This window comes from Heptranchias perlo, chromosome 5, assembly GCF_035084215.1.
Source record: "Heptranchias perlo isolate sHepPer1 chromosome 5, sHepPer1.hap1, whole genome shotgun sequence".
Classification (NCBI taxonomy): domain Eukaryota; kingdom Metazoa; phylum Chordata; class Chondrichthyes; order Hexanchiformes; family Hexanchidae; genus Heptranchias; species Heptranchias perlo.
In genome coordinates, this window is record NC_090329.1 from 97863189 (window position 1) to 97884421 (window position 21233).

Below are 21233 nucleotides of genomic sequence, written 5' to 3' on the forward strand. Positions count from 1 at the left end.
TGAGTACATCAGTAAAGGGACATGTGTGGTGAGAGATTGGGAGGCATACAGGAGAGAAGAGAAATATAGGGAAGCAAAGACTTCAAAGACAAAGAGTTGGACACAAATAGAGACATTGCAAAGAGAAGTATGAGAGGCAGACTGAGAGAAAGAGTGGAAGACAAACTAAAAGGTACCAAAGCATTAATATCAGCAAAAGTGAGACCGTTGCAAGGAGGGGCCGTTTTGGATTTCTCCATGAGCTGTGCCATAGGACATGAGCTGGTATATTTTAATAATGAACCCAATTCAGCATTTTTTAAAAATGCTGCCCTAGGACTAGAGCATTCATTCAGACTTTGTTATAACTAAACTGGGTAATGATCTCATCTGCAGTCCTATTGCAAAATCATACTTTTCCAGTTTAATATAGAGGAGGTACTTGTATGTCAATGAAAAAATTCCCACAGCAATAAGCAGCAACTCATTGCAGGCTAAAGCATAAGCCAAATATTTTCTTAATCACAGATTTGTTGTGAGAAATGCAAATTGAGAAAGTATTTATTTACTGAAAATATATTATGGGATAATACTGCATAATTTGTTCTTAATGATTTCATATACTAGACAGTATTCGAGTTAAGATTTGTGACATTTGAAATGCATTCAATCATAGATTCATTGAACATTTTTATGGCCAATTCATTGCTGCACAACTGCATCTCAAATTGCAAGCAGTTTTTTTCTTATTAACTCAGTTGCAACTTTAAAAAATTCATAAAACATTCTGTTTTCCTTAACTTTGGTTTGAAAAAATCGTTACTGTATTTTGTTCAGTTCTGTTTCTGTGTATCCCTATAGGCTGTTTACAGAGCAAAACTAGTAACAGCAAAATCTGCAGCATAAAAAACTAAAAATTGTTTAATCGTGTGGAGTACTTTGTAGCCTAATTTGTTTTCGTGGATTATGACAGTTACTTTGAAGTCTCTATATCTTCCTCTGATACACCACTTCATCTAATAATACTTATTGTCCCTTTAATAGTGCAAGTATATTAAAGTCCTCCTTTTACTATAATGTAAGTTTTCCATTGCAATTGGAGACTGCTATGTGGAAAGGATATTTACCAGCGTCCTGGCCAATATTCCTCTTCAACCAACAATAGCAGAAATAGGTTAACTGATCATCAATCTTGTCATTTGTGGTGTCTGCAAAATGTACGTGCTTACATCTACTGCACCTCCAAAAGAAATCCATTTATAATTCATGATACGTTTGAGAGAGATGTGATTAAAGCATTAGATAAATGCAAGATTTTCTTTTTACTACAGTGAAACTCTTTATGATGTCTGTAATCCCATGCCTTTGTAGTAAAAGGACTGATTTTTCCTGTGCTAACCTGCCCTAAATAGAAACGGAGGGAAAATTGAGGCCCACCAACGCCTGCCTCCCTGCCCTGCCTGCCGTGGATTTCCTGTCTCCACCGGGGACTGCTGCCGACTATCCTTTCCCCACTCACTGCAAATAATTGCTATTGGGAGGCAGGAATCGGTATCCTGGTCCATTTTGCTCCCATCTGCCCCTCTTACTGCTGTTCCTTGGGACTGCTGGCTGGAAGTTTCTAACAGGCCCAGAGTGGTGGTAGTAATGACCCTGATGCTCACAAATGGAGGGAGAAAGCCTAGAAGAAGCTGCCTCACCCTTCAATTTGGCCACGGGCACACATCTTTGTAGGCCCCAGTCCCTTCCATGGCCTATAAACACTGCAACTTCTTCCTTCTTTGGGCTCTTCTGCCGTCCCTCACCGCCTTTTGTGCTGTAACCGCATTCCTGCTGCAGCACTCCCTCGTTCCCCTCTTCAGCCCAGGCAGTAGGAATCCCGCCAGGAGCCTGTCTGTATGGTCAATGATCCCCAACCCAGGAAAATATTGGTATTGTAGCAATTTCGGAGGAATGGGCAGTTGAAAAATCCAGCCTTCAGCTTCTTTTAACACCCTCAACCTTCTGTCTTTTGGGGTGACAGCCTCATGTGACTTCACTGGATGGTTGAATGAGATCAGGAATCCACCATGAGAAGATTTGAGGGGGAGAAACAAATAATTTGATACTGTGTAACACTCCCTCCGGTGTTGCAGTTTTAATTTTGTTGCATGTTGGAACTGATGAGCTAGGTTACTAGTGTACCTCAAGGGCAATTAGGGATAGGTAATAAATGCCGGCCTCACCAGCGATGCCCACATCCCATGAACGAATAAAAAAATATATGCCTACACTGTTGCAATTTCAGCTTACCGCTATCCAGATAGCCTTGATACCTAACATTTGCTGGTTGCATTTATTAATTGAATATAATATTTTACAAAGATCAGTAAATTAGTATATTCTTCTGGAAGTGATTGTTTATATTTACATCATCTAAAGTCATGATAAACCAGCCGAAGCAGATCATTGAAGTTCCTCAAAAGAACTTTGCTTCTTTACACTTTGAAAGTTTTAATCTTTAAAAGTATCCTGGGAGTTGGTGTGTTCAATTGAACAAATTGTAATTTCTGCAAAATTAGTTTCATATTGTGATTGGTTCAGAGTTGGATCCTAGCTTTATGTGCAACGTTAATGGTTCATATTCCAATTTGACACTTTGAGAAGGGTTCAATTTGGACAATCTCAATATGATTTTCTATTACTGCCACATTGATTATCTATTCTATTGTACAATGGTCAGAAAAGACATCAAAGAATGAGCATCTTCACCAAAGTAACATTCGCCATTGAATCCAGTTTCCTTAAAAACTGGACATAAGCACCTGAATGGGCACTAAGGTTCAAAATTGTAGACCTGTTTGTAATGTGACATGATGCATAGTTTGTATTCTTACAAATTAATCAACTATTTTACCGCTCTAAACTATAATATTTTATATTTTTTTCACATTTGGCACACTAGTATTTGTTTTGTAAATGATGCCTATGTACCATTATTAAATATTTTAAATGTGTGTAGAAGAGAATAAATGCAGCTAAATGCATTTTTTAAACTTTATATAGAAGTACAAGCCTGGTCGATGTGATGATATACTTAAGTGGAAACCTCCAAGCCATAACTCTGTTGACTTTCGTCTGAAAATAACAAAAGTAGGAGGAGAAGGGTGAGTAATCTCTACAAAGATTTATTTCAATAACTTTGACCTGATTTTTCTGAAAGCATGACATGAAATGTTGTTTTGTAAACCTGTGGGCAGACTGCTTTTGATCTATCTCTTTTTTTCATGATGTTCATCAAGCATATAGTTGTCAAATACTGCATTTGGAGTGATTGCATAATGGAGAAAGAAATTGTTTGTTTCTATTTTGCGAAAGACTGGGACTATTTATTTAATTTTATTCAAATGAATTAAATCATAATGGGTGCAAACATACATGTTGAATAGAGCTACAACAAAGATACAGACCTTCAGGCTTTTCATTCTATTTAGGTACATTGTTAAAATACCCTTTGTCACTTCCCCGTTCCCTAATTTGAATCCTTTGCTGATCATTTAAATTGCATGACCTTTAAAATGTCAAAAACCTTATTTAGTTGCAGTACTTCCAATAAATTTTCAATCTATGTTATATTAAAAATCTTATGTGCACATTTCCTGTGGTCGTGATTTTTGGTCACTTTTTAATGCCAACATTTAGCAATTGCAAATTCCTATGTAATCAGCTATATTGGAAATTCCATATGTAAACAAGTCCTGGTAGCAGGCTGCAGCAACTAGGTGGCATTGTAACTGCACTGTATCCTCTGACACACTGAGGAATGCTACATGCAACCTATTTATATAAAAGTTTGAGAGCATCTGTCACATTCCAGATAATATTTTGTATCAAATACCAACAAATTATAACTCAACATTCTTTTTTTTTTAAAAAATACAAAAAGCAAATGAAATCCATTCATTTCCTAACATTCTTTTCTGACCTTGAGGTAACATTTAGAGATTGTTGAATTAACAAAGAGAGGAACCAAGCATGCTGCCAATCTAGAGAATTTTCTAACTTCCAATAACCCTCTAATCGACCTCCACCTATTTAGACCATTTCCCCACAGGGTACCTGAGCAGTGGGTTTAAAGGGACAGGCGCAATTCACTGCTATGCATGATAACCATGCTGAAGACCCCAGACTATACGTGAGCAATGCCATATGAGATCAGCTTGTATTTATAAATTTATTTTAGCTATAACTAGGAAATTATACTCTAATAATGTTCGAGAAGATTAAGTTGCAAAAATAATAGTGGCAGATAAACAGTACTAACTGGAAAAGGGATTTGACATTTTTGGTCAAAACTGTTTTTTCTCTGGTAAGTTTTTTTTTAAACTGTGGAGGAAGCTGCATTTGCCGCAACAGTGCGTCAGAAGCATCCCTGTATATTGTGTGATTTATTAAAAAGTATTAATAGATTTCATTGTGTCAAAAAAAGAGAAAAATCTGCTGGTTTCAAAGGAGTGAATATATCATCTATACAATGCCCTCACCAATAATAAGTGATGTATAGGCTAACACACAGTTTACAATGTGTTATGAAGTAGTAATGCATCTCAACCCCAGAATATGTTGCTGCCTTGGAATGTACTTGGCAGTGTGTTATTCATATATGAATATCAGTTTTTTTTAAACGGCGTTGTCATGGCATACATTAATGAATGACAGCTTCCATTACTCAATTGTACCATATGATTCAGTGTATAGTGATATTGGGATTTATTTTTACTAACAGGTAGAGAGTAATATATTTTCTGTACATCATAAAAGCATAAGCCCTAATGAAGAACATCTAAATATTAAACATCTCCAGGAAAAGGAATACTCCACTTTAATTTCTCATGTATTTCATATCTCTTCATAGTATTACTTCTGGCCTTGATGAATAATTGCTCAGCTTTCTTCAGCCCAGGGATCTGTTGGGTTATTCCAATATAATCACTTTGATGCAGCCACCTTAATATGCACATAACACACAAATACATAAAACATAAGTTTTGCTCTATAACACAAATATGGTATTTTATCCCAGTGTAAAATGTACTTCTAAAATCAGGCCCACAGTTTACTGCTAATGGCACATGGTTACATATCACTGGTTGCTTTATAATTTAATTTGTCACTATAAACACATCTGTCACATAATTAAATAACTGTTGATATCAAGCCAGAATTTTACATGAAGTTCTTAGTACCTCAGGCACAATGCACAAATGTCATTCAGATCTTTTAAAACATTTCACTGTGAACTTAAATAGTTTATGTATTTTTAACTAAACTGTTCATAACTTTGGGATCCTGTTTAACCCCGAGCTGAGCTTTTAACCCCATATCCATCCCATCACAAAGACCGCCTACTTTCAGCTCTGTAATGATGCCCGTTTCCGCCCCTGCCTCAGCCTGTCTGCTGCTGAAACCCTCATCCATGCTGTTGCCACCTTCAAATTCAACTATTCCAAAACACTCTCAGCTTGGCCTACCAAGTCTACCCTCCACAAACTTCAGCTCATCCAAAACTCTGCTGCCCGTATCCTATCCTGCACCAAGTCCCACTCAACTATCACTTCTATCCTTGCTGACCTACATTGGTTCCTGGTCCCCCAATGACTCCAATTTAACATTTTCATCTGTGTGTTTAAATCTGTCCATGGACCGACCCCTTTACTTCTGTAACCTCATCCAGCCCTACAACCCAGCACCACCCACCTCGAGCTCACTGTTCCTCTGATTCATGCCCCTGTGCATCTTCCTCCCTTTGCCCCCCCCCCCCCCCCCATTTACAACCCTTGTTATCTTTCAGATGTTTATAATTTCTTTCATAGGGGCAACATTGTTTGTTCTTAGTGGGTGTGGGCACAAAACACTTAACTGACACTAACTTGGTCATGTAACTGAGAGGGCTTGGGAATGACTGGTTTTCATGATGAACGTGTCATGCTTGTACAGTAAGGGTTGTGCTTCTCTGGTCAGGGCTACTGTGCATTACTGGAGCAGGGAAAAGTGAGATTTATTTTGCAGTTAGCTGAGCTACACCTGATCTGTGCTTGCTTGAAGCCAACACTGGTTGCCAACATCTCTCATCCTGATGAGCACAAAAAATCTATATTGAAGTGAACTCCCATCAACCAGATTTGCCAAATTATCTTAAATGTCTCAAACAAAGTTACATGTATCTCTGTCTTCCCTCATTTTAAGTCTTAATATTGGAAGGCAGAGATAGTGTGGGGCAGGCATTTTGAGAAGAATAACTAATTTAGTGCTTGTGACGTTCCACTCCAGTGATGACATAAGTAGATGTAAAGATCTGTCTACCCAAGACATGATGTGGAGATGCCAGTGATGGACTGGGGTTGACAGTTGTAAACAATTTTACAACACCAAGTTATAGTCCAACAATTTTATTTGAAATTCACAAGCTTTCGGAGGCTTCCTCCTTCCTCAGGTGAATGTTGTGGAAATGAAATTCTCGAACCCTTCGCATTTATAAATCACAGAACAATACCTGGTGATTACAGATAGTCTTTCCAACTGCCCGTTCATCCATTGTCGCAGCGTCTGCATGGTCTCGCCAATGTACCATGCTCTGGGGCATGTTGCAGGAAAGGATGCCTCAGAGCATGGACACCGCGCAACAATCGCCAGACAGGAGGGTTCCCACCCAGTCGGGGAACACTTCAGCAGTCAAGGACATTCAGCCACCGACCTTCGGGTAAGCATACTCCAAGGCGGCCTTCGAGACACACGACAACGCAAAATCGTCAAGCAGAAATTGATAGCCAAGTTCCGCACCCATGAGGACGGCCTCAACCGGGATCTTGGGTTCATGTCACGCTACACGTAACCCCACCAGCGAACAAATGTTATCTGTTTTTAATATAACGGGTCATTTGCTGTCTTTCTCTTCCTTCCGGATGTTTCTATGTTTCTGCCTCTCTCTCTTTTTTTGGTTGTTTGTATATTCGGTGGCCTTGTAGGTAACACCTCTCTGCCTGCACACTGTGATTGCCTTGGCAACGGGCATTTGGAAAGACTATCTGTAATCACCAGGTATTGTTCTGTGATTTATAAATGCGAAGGGTTCGAGGATTTCATTTCCACAACATTCACCTGAGGAAGGAGGAAGCCTCCGAAAGCTTGTGAATTTCAAATAAAATTGTTGGACTATAACTTGGTGTTGTAAAATTGTTTACAATACCCAAGACATGATATTGTTTGTAGAAGAGCTGAATCAAGACAAAGTAACTGTTCCCATGAGTGCTCCAGTCAACTGTTTAAAAGAATAAAACATGGCAGCAAAAGAGGACTGCTGGAAACCAGCATGTGTACTGACATCTATGGCAGTGACCACAGTTCTGGTATCAAGCCCCGAACTGATCATCTCCCTACCTCCTCTTAAAATAAGTTTTTATTGATTAATTTATGGTTCCACACTTTATAAAATTGCTCAGTGTACGTGTGCTACTCGTGCTGCTTTTCTATCAGTGGCTGTGACCCTGAAAACTGGAGACTGATCAGCTCTCAACTCCCTCAAATATTCTTTTCTTACTCTGCTTAAAAATTTCTGCTGTAGAAACTTTTTCCAATATGCATATAGAATCAACGATTTTTTAAGGTAGAAGGGAGCGCTGTGGACATGAGCTTAAATTTGTGTCCCGACCTCTTGGCGGTCTTGAGGTGAAGCATTTTGAAATACCAGGTGCATATCAACTAGTTTTACGCCAATTAAATAGTTTCTGTTTTTCCCTGTCATAAATAAATGCAAAAGATTTAGTCTGAACCTCAGCAAAAAATATCAACCAGAAACAAACTATCCTACAATGTGTTTAATCATTACATAAGGTTAAATCCAAACAGTGCTAAACCACATTCTCGGTGCAGCTGAAGCACTGTTCAGGATTGTTTCCCATTCAGAACATGAAGTTTGTCAGACCATTCAACTGGAACAACAAAGAATTTCAAGATTTTAATAAAAATCTTCACAACAAAAAACATCATCAGAATTTTGAAAGGATCAGCCATCTTTAAACAAAGATGGAAAACAACATCCACCTTAAAATTTGCTGACCAATGTTTAGCTAACAAGCTTTTTGCCATTATAAAAGAATAGCAAAATTAACCTTTGTAATACTTACTGAAGGGAAATTAAATCTACAGCATTCAGTTTTACATACTATTCCCCGATAAGAATTAGAAAAAGAAATCCATCTACACTTTTATGATCTTTATCCAAGTAGATGACAACCAGCAAAAAACCTAGTCCTGATGGTTGATTCATTCTTTTGTATTCCTTTATTCCATGTCAGTTGCTAGCTTGTGTCCTTTCTTATATTCAATGAATCATAGAATGGTTACAGCACAGAAGGCGGCCATTCGGCCCATCGAGCCCATGCCATCTCTTTGTAAGAGCATTCCAGTTAGTCCTATTCCCCCACTCTTTTCCTGTAGCCCTGCAAATTTTTTCCTTTCAAGTATTTATCCGGTTCCATTTTTGAAAACCATGATTGAATCTGCTTCCAACACTCTTTCAGGCAGCGCATTCTAGATCGTAACTACTCACTGCATGAAAAGTTTTTCCTCATGTCACTTTTGATATATTATAGTCTTACCGTAACAAATCATTTTATGTGGTATACTCAACAATATAGTAAAAATCTTACATTTGCGATCCTTTTTAGTCTGAACAACTTCATTTCTTGTTACTTTTTGTGTCAACTTTATGGCATTAGAAATTTCTATGTTCTCATGTTTTGCCTCAGTAAACGTGTCACTGTGAGTGTGCAATCTAGACTCAAAGTGCTTTCTGAAAACTTTTTAGCCACCACTTTCTTTCTCTAACTGAAATTTCTAATGTCCAAAAATAAAAGTTTAAAACAAAATAAAAAATCTAAAACGATATGTTTCACAAAAATGTAATATATTCATTGAATTGTCTTTTATGTCTCTAAATGCCTTCATAAAAGTTTCTACTTAAAGGTCTCAGCCTCTCCTGAAAGCCTGCCTGGGCACAAACTTGATATTTTTCCCCAGAACTGTGACTGAGAGCTGGATGTGGATTGTCCAGTCTGAGCAAGTGCGGTGTACCCAATTTCCTAGGATGCATCAGTACCATTCAGTCAGCTGCACTGCTGGAATATCTTTCTTTAGATTCTAGCACTTCCTGCTTAGCTTTTTTTCAAATAATTTTGAAAAATGACAAATTTCAAGTTTTATTGAAGTAAAATTGACATTATTCTTTAAATCTGAGAAACTTTTTATATATTATATAATGTATATAAATAGATAGAAATGATCATGTTTTGATTACACACCTGTTATCTTGTTTCATGCTCTATAAACTTTAGGAAGTGCATTAAGCTGAGAGAGAGGAGGGGGAATGTGCGAGAGAGAGGAGAGAGAATGAATATATTAATTTCATGTTACTTCAATTCTCAAAACAAAATGCCAGTTGAATTATGAAGCCAACTAATTATCTCATCTGTTTTTTGTTGACAGTTAGAAAAGATCAATGCTGTCGCATACACCTATTGAGAGAGATTCTGATTTCTAACACCCGAGATCAAGTGGGAGAGCGATCTCTTTTTTTAAAAAAAAAAGTTGAGTTTTGAAGGCAAACCAAGCCTCTGAAGGAAACGGAGGGAATTTTGTCTCTCGCCACTCTACCTCGGGTGGGGTGGGAGGAGTGGAGTGAGAACAGAGTAAGGAGGAATGGGGCTCCAGGGGTTCATCAGGTAGGTCAGAGGGGAAGAGTTAGGAGTAGTGGTGAGAGAGAAGGAGAACGAGTAGCAGAAAATTGAAGGGGAAGCAAGAAATCCTTTTCGTATGACTAACATTGTTCCCAGAACCAATATCGTCTAAGTACAAATTAAATAGTCAATCATATCATTACTGTTGCCAGATGTTACTGATGCAGAATAGCTGATGAGTTTCTCTGCATAACAACAGTCACTGAAATTCATAAGTAATTAATTGTGTGAAGAGTTTTGAGGCATTATTATGATGAGGTACTATTAATAAATTTTAAAAACTACAAGTTAATTACTTGTATCATTACACATATTCAAGTTGGAAAATATGAACAGTGAAGGGGATGAGATCGGACCAAGGCGTTGGGGAAGTGCAAATGATTGGAAGGAGGGGACGGGTAGGAAGCCACTGAAGGCCACATTTTCCCTGCAACCACTACCTCAGATGCAACTTGCAGCCATTGGTGACTCCTTTCCTCACCAACACACACCACACCACACCACACCATCCACCAACTTTTGCTCAAAATGAAAGAGAGAGAAGCATAAGATAGAGACCGAAGGGGAAAGAAAAGAGAAAGAGACAAAAGCAGTGGGGGGAGACAGAGAAACAGCATCACAAGTATTACTAGAGACGAGTAAGAGTGGCCATATTTTCCAACTTAACAGATGATTAACTTGTAGTTTTGTTGCACATAATCATGTGTTATGATGGCAGTAATAAAAAAAACAAGGCTTTTACCATCCCAGCAATTATTTCCCTGTTCAGCTTCACCTTGTGCCAAACAATCTTTACCCTTTTTCTTCATTGCCTAATTAATGGTCTTACATTCTGGAATTATAATCTTTCATATTATTTGTTTAAACAATGAAGTGTATTCTTTTTAAGTCACAATAATATTCATTAGGAGCATAACTGTTTAAAAAAGGCCATTTTGAAATAGGTCAATCTATTCTATTGTTGCATTTTGAAATGGTTTTGAGAGTAGATTTGGGAAAATAATTTTTGCCACAAATATCATGTGGAAAAAGTATTTGGATGTTTAAAAATTAGATAACAGGCCTCAATTGGAACAATTGGACAACGTATTCAGAAGCCCCTGAATGAATTTCCTGAAGAAGAAAAAATCCCAAGTTCCAAAATTTGAGGATATGACAGGTTTTTAATTTGTTACATAAATTTTGGAATATAAACAGGGAGAATAAGGAAGTACATCACATTAATTGGTCGAATGTGCTCTGCTTGTCATTATTCCACAATAGGTTCTCAATCTCAGTCATTATTATTGAGAGGTGCTGAGCAGAGGCCAGTCACTTCCCGGCAGTTTGGCAGAGAAAGTCTGAATGAAGACTCTCTGTGGGTTGCTTTATTGCATCACTTATGCTGCTATATCGCATCTCTAACGCTGCTTTTTTACAACTGCTTGTTTCAGTCAGATTCTGGGAATATAGAGTCCATGTTAAAGTGCTGGAATATTACTCTCCAGTGTGTAGGGTGGCCCATTCAGTCTTGGGTAGATTGGACACGGAGCTGTAATAAGTGCTTTTTCCCCTATCACTCCCCAGAGAGCAAGGTAGCAATAAGGGAAGTGATAATCAGAGAGTGGCAGGAAGGGACAGAGCATGCAAACTTACGAGTGCACCAGCCGATAAGGCTAGAGGGTTGCAAAAATAGTAAAAAGACAGCACTAAAGGCTTTGTATCTGAATATGTGTAGCATTCGTAACAAAATGAATGAATTGACAGCTCAAATAGAAATAAACATGTACGATCTGATAGCCATTACAGAGGCATGGCTGCAAGATGACAAAGGCTGGAACCTGAATATTCAAAGGTACTTGACATTTCAGAAGGACAGGAAGCTAGGAACAGGCGGAGGGGTAGCTCTGTTAATTAAGGGTGACATGAGTATAATAGAGAGAAATGACCTTAGTTCTAAAGACCAAGATGTAGAATCAGTTTGGGTAGAGATAAGAAATAGTAAAGGCAAGAAGTCACTTGTGGGAGTAGTTTATCGGCCCCCCTAACAGTAACCACACTGTAGGACGGGGTATACAGGAAGAAATAATGGGGCCTTGTGAGAAAGGAACAGCAATAATCATGGGTAATTTTAATCTAAATATTGATTGGAAGAATCTGATTGGCAAAGGTAGCCTGGAAGATGAGTTCAATGACAGTTTCTTAGAGCAGCACACTCGAGCCAACCGGAGAGCAGGCGATTCCAGATCTGGTAAGGTATTGAGACAGGATTAATTAATGACCTCATTGTAAAGGAGCCTCGAGGTATGATTGAATTTCACATTCAGTTTGAGGTAGAGAAGAGTAGGTCTAAGTCTAGTGTTTTAAACTTAAATAAGGGCAATTATGAGGGCATGAAGACAGAGCTGGCCAAAGTGAACTGGGAAGTTAGGTTAAGGGATAGGTCAGTAGAGATGCAGTGGCAGACATTTAATGATATATTTCATAACACTCAGCAAAGATACATTCCAGTGAGAGAGACAGACTCGAAGGGAAGGACGTACCATCTGTGGCTAACTAAGGAAGTTAAAGAGAGTATCAAATTGAAAGAAAAAGCATCCTCTATCCGTGCTGTATAACTCTATGACTCTATTGGAATATGGGATTAGAGTAGACAGGGCTGATGGCCGGCGCGGACATGATGGGCCGAAGGGCCTCTATCCGTGCTGTATAACTCTATGACTCTCTAACTCTATGACAACTTCGCGAAGATTAGTGGCAGGTCAGAAGATTGGACAGAATATAAAAAAACAGCAAAGAATGACTAAAAGAATAATGATGTGGAGATGCCGGTGATGGACTGGGGTTGACAATTGTAAACAATTTTACAACACCAAGTTATAGTCCAACGTTGGACTATAACTTGGTGTTGTAAAATTGTTTACAATTGTTTATAAAAGAATAATAAGGAGGGAGAAATTAGAGTACGAAAGAAAGCTAGCTAGAAATATAAAAACAGATAGTAAGAGTACCTTAAAAAGGAAAAGAGTAAGTAAGGTGAGCATTGGTCCTCTAGAGAGAGAGACTGGAGAATTAATAATGGAGAACAAGGAAATGGCGGATGAATTGAACAGATATTTTGCGTCCGTCTTCACTGTAGAGGATACAAATAACATGCCTGAAATAATTGTGAATCAAGAGGTGAAAGGGAAGGACGAACTTAAAATGTTTACAATCACCAGGGAAAGGGTTCTGAAAAAATTATTAGAACTAAAAGCTGACAAAGCTGACTGACTTCATCCTAGGGTCTTAAAAGAAGTGGCTGCAGAGATAGTAGACGCATTGGTATTAATTTTCCAAAATTCCCTAGCTTCTGGAAGGGTCCCATCAGATTGGAAAATAGCGAATGTAACTCCTCTATTCAAGAAAGGAGGGAGACAGAAAGCAGGAAGCTACAGGCCAGTTAGCTTAACATCTGTCATAGGGAAAATGCTAGAATCTATTATTAGGGAGGTTATAGCAAGGCACTTCGAAAATCTCAATGTAATCAGGCAGAGTCAACCTTCCGTGTGGTGAAGGGAGAACCTTCACCACACGGACTGCAGTGGTTCAAGAAGGCGGCTCGCCACCACCTTCTCAAGGGCAATTAGGGATGGGCAATATATGCTGGCCTTGCCAGCGACGCCCACATCCCATGAACGAATAAAAAAAACACGGCTTTGTGAAAGGGAAATCGTGTTTGAGGAAGTAACGAACATTTTGGATAAAGGGGATCCTGTGGATGTGGTCTACTTGGATTTCCAGAAGGCATTTGACACGGTGCCACATCAAAGGCTACTGCACAAAATAAGAGCTCGTGGTGTAGGGGGTAACATATTAGCATGGATAAAGGATTGGTTAGCTAACAGGAAACAGAGAGTAGGCATAAATGGGTCATTTTCAGGTTGGCAAGATGTAACATAAGAATATAAGAGATAGGAGCAGAAGTAGGCCATTTGGCCCTTTGAGCCATTCAATGAGATCATGGCTGATCTGATTCTGGCCTCAACTTCACTTCCCTACCTGTTCCCCATATCCTTTGACTCGCTTGCTGATCAAAAATTTGTCTAACTCAGCCTTGAATATATTCAATGACTCAGCCTTCACTTCTCCAAAGAATTCCAAAGGTTCAAAACCCTCAGAAGAAATTTCTCCTCATTTCCGTCTTAAATGGCTGACTTCTTATTCTGAGACTATGCCCCCTAGTTCTAGATTCCCCTATGAGGGGAAAAATCCTCTCAGCATTTACCCTGTCAAGCCCCTTCAGAATCTTGTATGTTTCAATAAGATCTCCTCTCATTCTTCTAAACTCCAGTGAGTATAGGCCCAACCTGCTCAATCTTTCCTCATAAGAAAACCCTTCCATACCCAGAATCAACCTAGTGAACCTTCTCTGAACCACCTCTAATGCAAGTATATCCTTCCTAAATAAGGGGACCAAAACTGTACGTAGTACTCTAGGTATGGTCTCACCCAGCACCCTGTACAGTTGTAGCAAGACTTCCCTATTTTATACTCCATCCCCCTTGAAATAAAGGCAATATTCCATTTGCCTTCCCAATTACCTGCTGCACCTGTATGCTAACTTTTTGTGTTTTATGTACGAGGACACCCAAATCCCTCTGTACCCCAGAATTCTGTCGTCTTTCTCCATTTATATAATATTTTGCTTTTTTTATTCTTCCTACCAAAGTGGATGACTTCACATTTTCCCACATTATACTCCATCTGCCAAATTTTTGCCCATTCACTTAACCGGGAACACTCGATTAAGCGGGAACAGGGTACTGAGTTAGACGATCAGCCATGATCATTTTGAATGTCAGAGAAGGGCCAAATGGCCTACTCTTGCTCCTATTTTCTATGATTCTATGATCCCTTTGGAGACACTTTGTGTCCGCCTCACAACTTACTTTTCTGCCTATCTTTGTATCATCAGCAAACTTGGCCACACTATACTCACTTCCTTCATCCAAGTCATTGATATAGATTGTAAATAGTTAAGGCCCCAACACTGATCCCTGTGACACCCCACCAGTTACAGATTGCCATGCTGAAAATGACCCCTTTATCCCGACTCTGTTTTCTGTTAGTTAGCCAATCCTCTATCCATGCTAATACATTACCCCCAACACGATGAGCTCTTACCTTGTGTAGTAACCTTTTATGTGGCACCTTATCGAATGCCTTTTTGAAATCCAAATACACTACATCTACTGGTTTCCCTTTATCTACCCTGCTTGTTACTTCCTCAAAGGACATAAAATCACGTTGACTCTTATTGATTTTATTTTGAGTCTCTAAATGTCCTGCAACTATTTCCTTAATAATCGATTCTAGCATTTTCCCAATGACAGATGTTAGGCTAATTGGCCTATTATTACCTGCTTTCTGTCTCTCTCCTTTCTTGAATAGGGGGTTACATTTGTGGTTTTCCAATCCGCTGCGACCTTTCCAGAATCTAGTGAATTTTGGAAGAATACAACCAATGCATCCACTATCTCTGTAGCCACTTTAAGGCCCTTGGAGGTAACGAGTGGAGTGCCACAGGGATCACTGCTGGTGCCTCAACTATTTACAATCTATATTAATGACTTGGATGAAGGGATCGAATGTATGGTTGCTAAATTTGCTGATGACACAAAGGTAGGTAGGAAAGTAAGTTGTGAAGAAGACATAAGGAGTCTGCAAAGGTATATAGATAGATTAAGTGAGTGGGCAAAAATTTGGCAGATGGAGTATAATGTGGGAAAGTGTGAACTTGTCCACTTTGGCAGGAGGAATAGAAAAGTAGTATATTTTAATGGAGAGAGATTGCAGAACTCTGAGGTACAGAGGGATCTGGGTGTCCTCGTACATTAATCACAAAAAGTTAGTATGCAGGTACAGCAAGTGATTAGGAAGGCAAATGGAATGTCGTCATTTATTGCCAGGGGAAAGAATATGAAAGTAGAGATGTTTTGCTACAATTGTACAGGGCATTGGTGAGACCACATCTAGAATACTGTGTGCAGTTTTGGTCTCCTTATTTGAGAAAGGACATAATTGCTTTGGAGGCGGTTCAGAGAAGGTTCACTCGACTGATTCCTGGGATGAGGAGGTTATCTTATGAGGAAAGGTTGGACAAGTTGGGCCTGTATACATAAGAGTTTAGGAGAATGAGAGGTGATCTTATTGAAACATTTAGGATCTTGTGGGGACTTGAAGGGATAGATGATGCGAGGATGTTTCCCCTTGTGGGAGAGACTAGAACTAGGGGCCACAGTTTAAAAATAAGGGGTCTCCCATTTAAGATGGAGATGAGGAGAATTTTTTTCTCTCAGGGTTGTGAGTCTGTGGAACTCCCTTCCCCAGAGAGCGGTGAGGCAGGGTCATTGAATATTTTTGAGGCTGAGTTGGATAGATTCCTGACTAACAAGGGAGTCAAAGGTTATAGTAGGTAGACGGGAAAGTAGGGTTGATGTCACAATCAGATCAGCCATGATCTTATCAAATGGCAGAGCAGGCTCAAAGGGCCGAATAGCCTACTCCTGATCTTAATTCGAATGTTCGTATGTATGCCTTATGAGGTGTTGCCTTGTGGCACTTTTGCCTGGACTTGTAACTACCTATTTGTAATGGTAACAGCTCAGAAGCATGAGGCTTCCTTTGTTTTTGGTAGCCATTTGTTCATTTTGGACTTCTTGTCCTTTCAGATGAATTTGATGATAGGTTTAGTAATTTGGTGAAAATAACTTTTTGGGAGGTCGGGTGGGGGGTGGGTCCTAATTGGGAACTTTTGTATTTTGGAGTAGAATGTTTCTTTTAAGATTGTAGGAAAATTTGGAGAGTTACTCAGCAGTACATATTTTCACAAAAGGCCCTGAGTATCCCTGTGAAGTTAGAACCAGTTGTGCATCAGAATCTTGTGTGTAAACATTCCTGGAGCAAACAAATGCACTTCTGACACACAGCCATAAAACTACTCAGCCAACATAAGAACTTGGGAAATAGAAGCAGGAATAGGCCATACAGCCACCTCGAGCCTGCTCCACCGTTCAATCGGATCATGACTGATCTTTGACCTCAACTCCACTTTCCCGCCCGATCCCTTGATTCCCCTGGAGTCCAAACATCTATCCATCTCAGCCTTGAATCTATTCAGTGACTCAGCATCCACAGCCCTCTGGAGTAGAGAATTCCAATGATTCACAACCCTCTGCGTGAAGAAATACCTCCTCATCTCAGTCTTGAATGACTGACCCCATATCCTGCGATTCTGCCCCCTAGTTCTAGACTCTCTAGCCAGGGGAAACAATCTCTCAGCATCTACCCTTTCAAGCCCCCTCATAATCTTGTATGTTTCAATGAGATCACCTGTCATTCTCCTGAATTCCAGAGTATAGGCCCATTCTACTCAACCTCTCTTCATGGGACAACCCTTTCATCCCTGGAATTAATCTAGTGAGCCTTCGTTGCACTGCCTCTAAGGCAAGTATATCCTTCCTTAGATAAGGAGACCAAAACTGTATGCGGTACTCCAGGTGAGGTCTCACCAATGCCCTGTACAACTGTAGTAAGACCTCCTTACTCTTGTACTCCAACCCCCTTGCAATAAAGGCCAACATGCCATTTGCTTTCCTAATTGCTTGCTGTACCTGCATACTAACTTTTTATGTTTCTTGTACAAGTATACCCAAGTCTCTCTGAACACCAGCATTTAATATTTTTTAATATTTTTTAAATGGTGAGAAACTATTCTGTTTTTCTATTCTTCCTACCAAAATGAATAACCTCACATTTCCCCACATTATACTCCATCTACCACCTTCTTGCCCACTCACTTAACTTGTCTATATCCCTTTGCAGACTCTGTGTCCGCCTCACACCTTACTTTCCCACCTAGCTTTGTATCGTCAGCAAACTTGGATACATTACACTCGGTTCCTTCATCCAAGTCATTAATATAGATTGTAAATAGCTGAGACCCAAGCACCGATCCTTGCGGCACCCCAACCCTATGAGTCCTTACATTGTGTAACAACCTTTCATGTGGCACCTTATCGAATGCCTTTTGAAAATCCAAATATATTACATCCAGTGGTTCTCCTTTGTCTACCCTGCTAGTTACAGCCTCAAAAAACTCTAATAAATTTGTCAAACACAATTTCCCTTTCATAAAACCATGTTGACTCTGCCTAATCATATTATGATTTTCTAAGTGCCCTGTTACCACTTCCTTAATAATGGATTCCAGCATTTTCCCAACGACAGGTGTCAGGCTAACTCATGGTTTATCTGGGTCTGCTTATCCTGCATTTACTATAGGATAATGCAACATCCAACACAATTCTATACATTTCACTTGCAAAATTAGAAGTCACTGATTGCTTTGGATCAGTAAGTGAGGTTGACCGAACGCTGTAATTTAAATAAATGAATTTCGTTATCACTTTTAGCATCTTTGAATTTCTTGTTGATTTCAAAGACTGTCATTGTGCGAACATTAGAGATGATTCCCCAACCCCCATCCCCTAGTAAAAGCACCACCTTCTGTTGAAGATTAAGTTTGCAAGTACCACAGTATTTTCATCTTAAATTCAGTGATCTTGCTTTTGCTGTAGCAAAACAATTTTATGCTGTCATTGAAAGTATGGGCCATCAATCAAGCTCACTGAATAGTCTGAATTGGGCTGTTATTCATTTTTTAATATAATGAAAACAACAATGGTCAAAGTAGATGACTTTGATTGTTTTGTGTTTTTCTACTGATATTTTCAGCTTTGCTTTCAACAAATATGTTAATTTCTTTTGGTTTGAGGGCATATTGATTGAACATGACAGTAGTAATTGTACGGATTGTTCTTTAAAACATTTACAGTACTTGAGTAGTGTTGATTGAGAGATTTTTCAGTGGCAGAGCTTTATAATACTGATTTGGGTCCTTTGGGTTTGGATTGATAAACATTTTTCATTTGTAACTCCTCAAAGCAATCACAATGCAGGTTTTTTTCAAACTAATGCCGGTGGCTTGAATTTCAAGCGCATGATTCTAGGGATACACAAAGTTGTCCATAGCTGTCACTACATAATGATGTTTCAAAGAAACTGCCAGTAATTACTGTAAACACACTGCAGCAATACAAAGATTTGACGTTATCTTACAACTCGTTTAGAAGACCTCAGAGTTAACACAACAGTTTCTGTACAACTGATATCTTTCATTTAACTACATATATGAATGCATAGCTCTAAATCTCAGTCTTGAAAGATTGCAGTGATAGTTTCAAGAATGATTAATAGTGTAAATGAATATAATCTAAATCCATAAGTATAACAATGAAACTTATTTCCAGAGTTAAATTGGTACTAGTTCTGATTAACTTAAAACATAATGGTGACCATTTGTGTAATATCATTTATAACATTGGTGTCAATATTCAGTTCTTGGATTGCAACCTTAACTTTTGGCCTAAATAAAAGATAACAGTCAGAGATTTTCAACATTAATCCTATAATTTGGGAATATAGAAACAGAAAAAGCCTCTTGGCCCAACAAGTCCTTGTTTGCTTCAGTAGAACTGAGGAACTTGTCCCATAGGTGCATTATTCATTATGTGAAATAGTTCTGACTCAATTTCCTAGCTACTTCCAATTTCTAAATCATATCCCCTAATTTTTAAACTATTCGGCAATTTACCTAGATCAACCTTTATCCATTCCCTTAGTAATCTTGAAAACTTCCATATGTCATGTATGTCATTACATTAGGTTTCTTAAAGTCTCCTCTGTTCCAATGACAGAAAGCCCAATGCCCGTAACCTTTTCTCATAACTTGGATTGGTTTTTTAATTTGTCTTGGGATGTGGGTGACACTGACAAGGCCACATTTATTGTCCATCCCTAGTTGCCCTGAGAAGATGGCGATGGGCCTTTTCCTTGAACCACTGTAGTCCCTGTGATGGTGCTCCCACAATAGTGATAGGTATAGAATTCCAGTATATTACCCCGATTGACAATGAAGGCATGGCAATTATACATCCACATCAGGCTGGTGTGTGACTTGGCGATGGGGATGTTCCCATTACATTGCTGCTCTTGTCTTTCTTGGTGGTAGAGGTCACAGGGGAGGGGAGGTGCTTTTGAAATAACCTTGGTGAATTGCTTCTGAGCATCCTCTAGATTGGACATATCACAGCCACAGTGCTCTGGTGGTAGAGAGGGTTGATATTGAGTTCACTGGCAGGGGCACCGATCAAGCAAACTGTCCGCGATGGTATGAAGCTTCTTGAGTGTTGATGCAGCTGCACCCATCCATGGAACTGGTGAGAATTCCATTGCACTCCTGACTTAAGTCTTGTAGATGATGGAGAGGAATTGAGTGAGGGTCAGGAGGTGAGCCATTCATGGATGTGGTACAGCTAAGAGATTTGTTCTGATCTGTTTATTGTGGGACTATGTAGCTCTGTCTACAGCCTGCTGCTTTTAGTGTTTACCATGCAGGTAGGCCTGTGAAGTAGCTTCACTAGGTTCCTATCTCATTCTAAGGTGGCGTACCCTTCTATACTTTACATCGAATCAGGACATGCCAAAGTGCATCACAGCCAATCATGTACTTTTGAAGTATAATCCCTGTTGTAATGTAGGGAAACACGACAGGTAATTTGTACACAGCAGGGTGCCACAAATAGTAATGAGATAAATGACCAGATAATCGGTTTCAGTGTTGTTAGTTGAGGGATAAATGTTGGCCAGGGACAACGTCCTTGCTCTCCTTGGAATAGTGCCATGACATCTTTTATGCCCACCTGAGAGGGCAAATGGAGCATCGGTTTACAAAAGACGGCACCTTGGAAAGTACAGAATTTTCTCAGTGCAGCACTGAAGTGTCAGTCTAGATTATATGTTCAAGTCTCTGGAGTGGAGCTTGAACCTTCTGACTCAAAGGCGAGAGTGCTAACACTATGCCAAGGCTGACACCTTATAAGACTTTATCGGGTCCAGAGTCGAAGTTGAGGACTCCCAGGGCTACTCCCACGTGCCTGTATATCACTTTGCCCTACCTCTGGCGGGTCTACCCTGCTGGTGGGACAGAACATACCCAGCGATAGCGATTGAGGAATCTGGGATGTTGGCTGATAGATATGATTCTCTGAAAACATGTATGTCAGACTATTGCCTGACTAGTCCGTGGGACAGCTATCCCATCTTGGCCACCAAATGTTAGTGAGGATGACTTTATAGAATCATAGAAGTTTACAACATGGAAACAGGCCCTTCGGCCCAACATGTCCATGTCGCCCAGTTTATACCACTAAGCTAGTCCCAATTGCCCGCACTTGGCCCATATCCCTCTATACCCATATTACCCATGTAACTGTCCAAATGCTTTTTAAAAGACAAAATTGTACCCGCCTCTACTACTGCCTCTGGCAGCTCGTTCCAGACACTTACCACCCTTTGAGTGAAAAAATTTCCCCTCTGGACCCTTTTGTATCTCTCCCC

General features: G+C 39.5%; 1 protein-coding gene across 3 annotated transcripts in view; it reads left to right on the forward strand.

Annotated features, from left to right (window-relative positions):
- rngtt (RNA guanylyltransferase and 5'-phosphatase) overlaps positions 1-21233 on the forward strand; it is a 326235-nt gene that overhangs the window by 236691 nt on the left and 68311 nt on the right. For all 3 annotated transcript variants that reach the window (XM_067984898.1, XM_067984896.1, XM_067984897.1), the window contains exon 13: positions 3025-3125. In XM_067984898.1, the coding sequence (XP_067840999.1) occupies positions 3025-3125 (101 nt within the window). The remainder of the gene's footprint in view (positions 1-3024; positions 3126-21233) is intronic.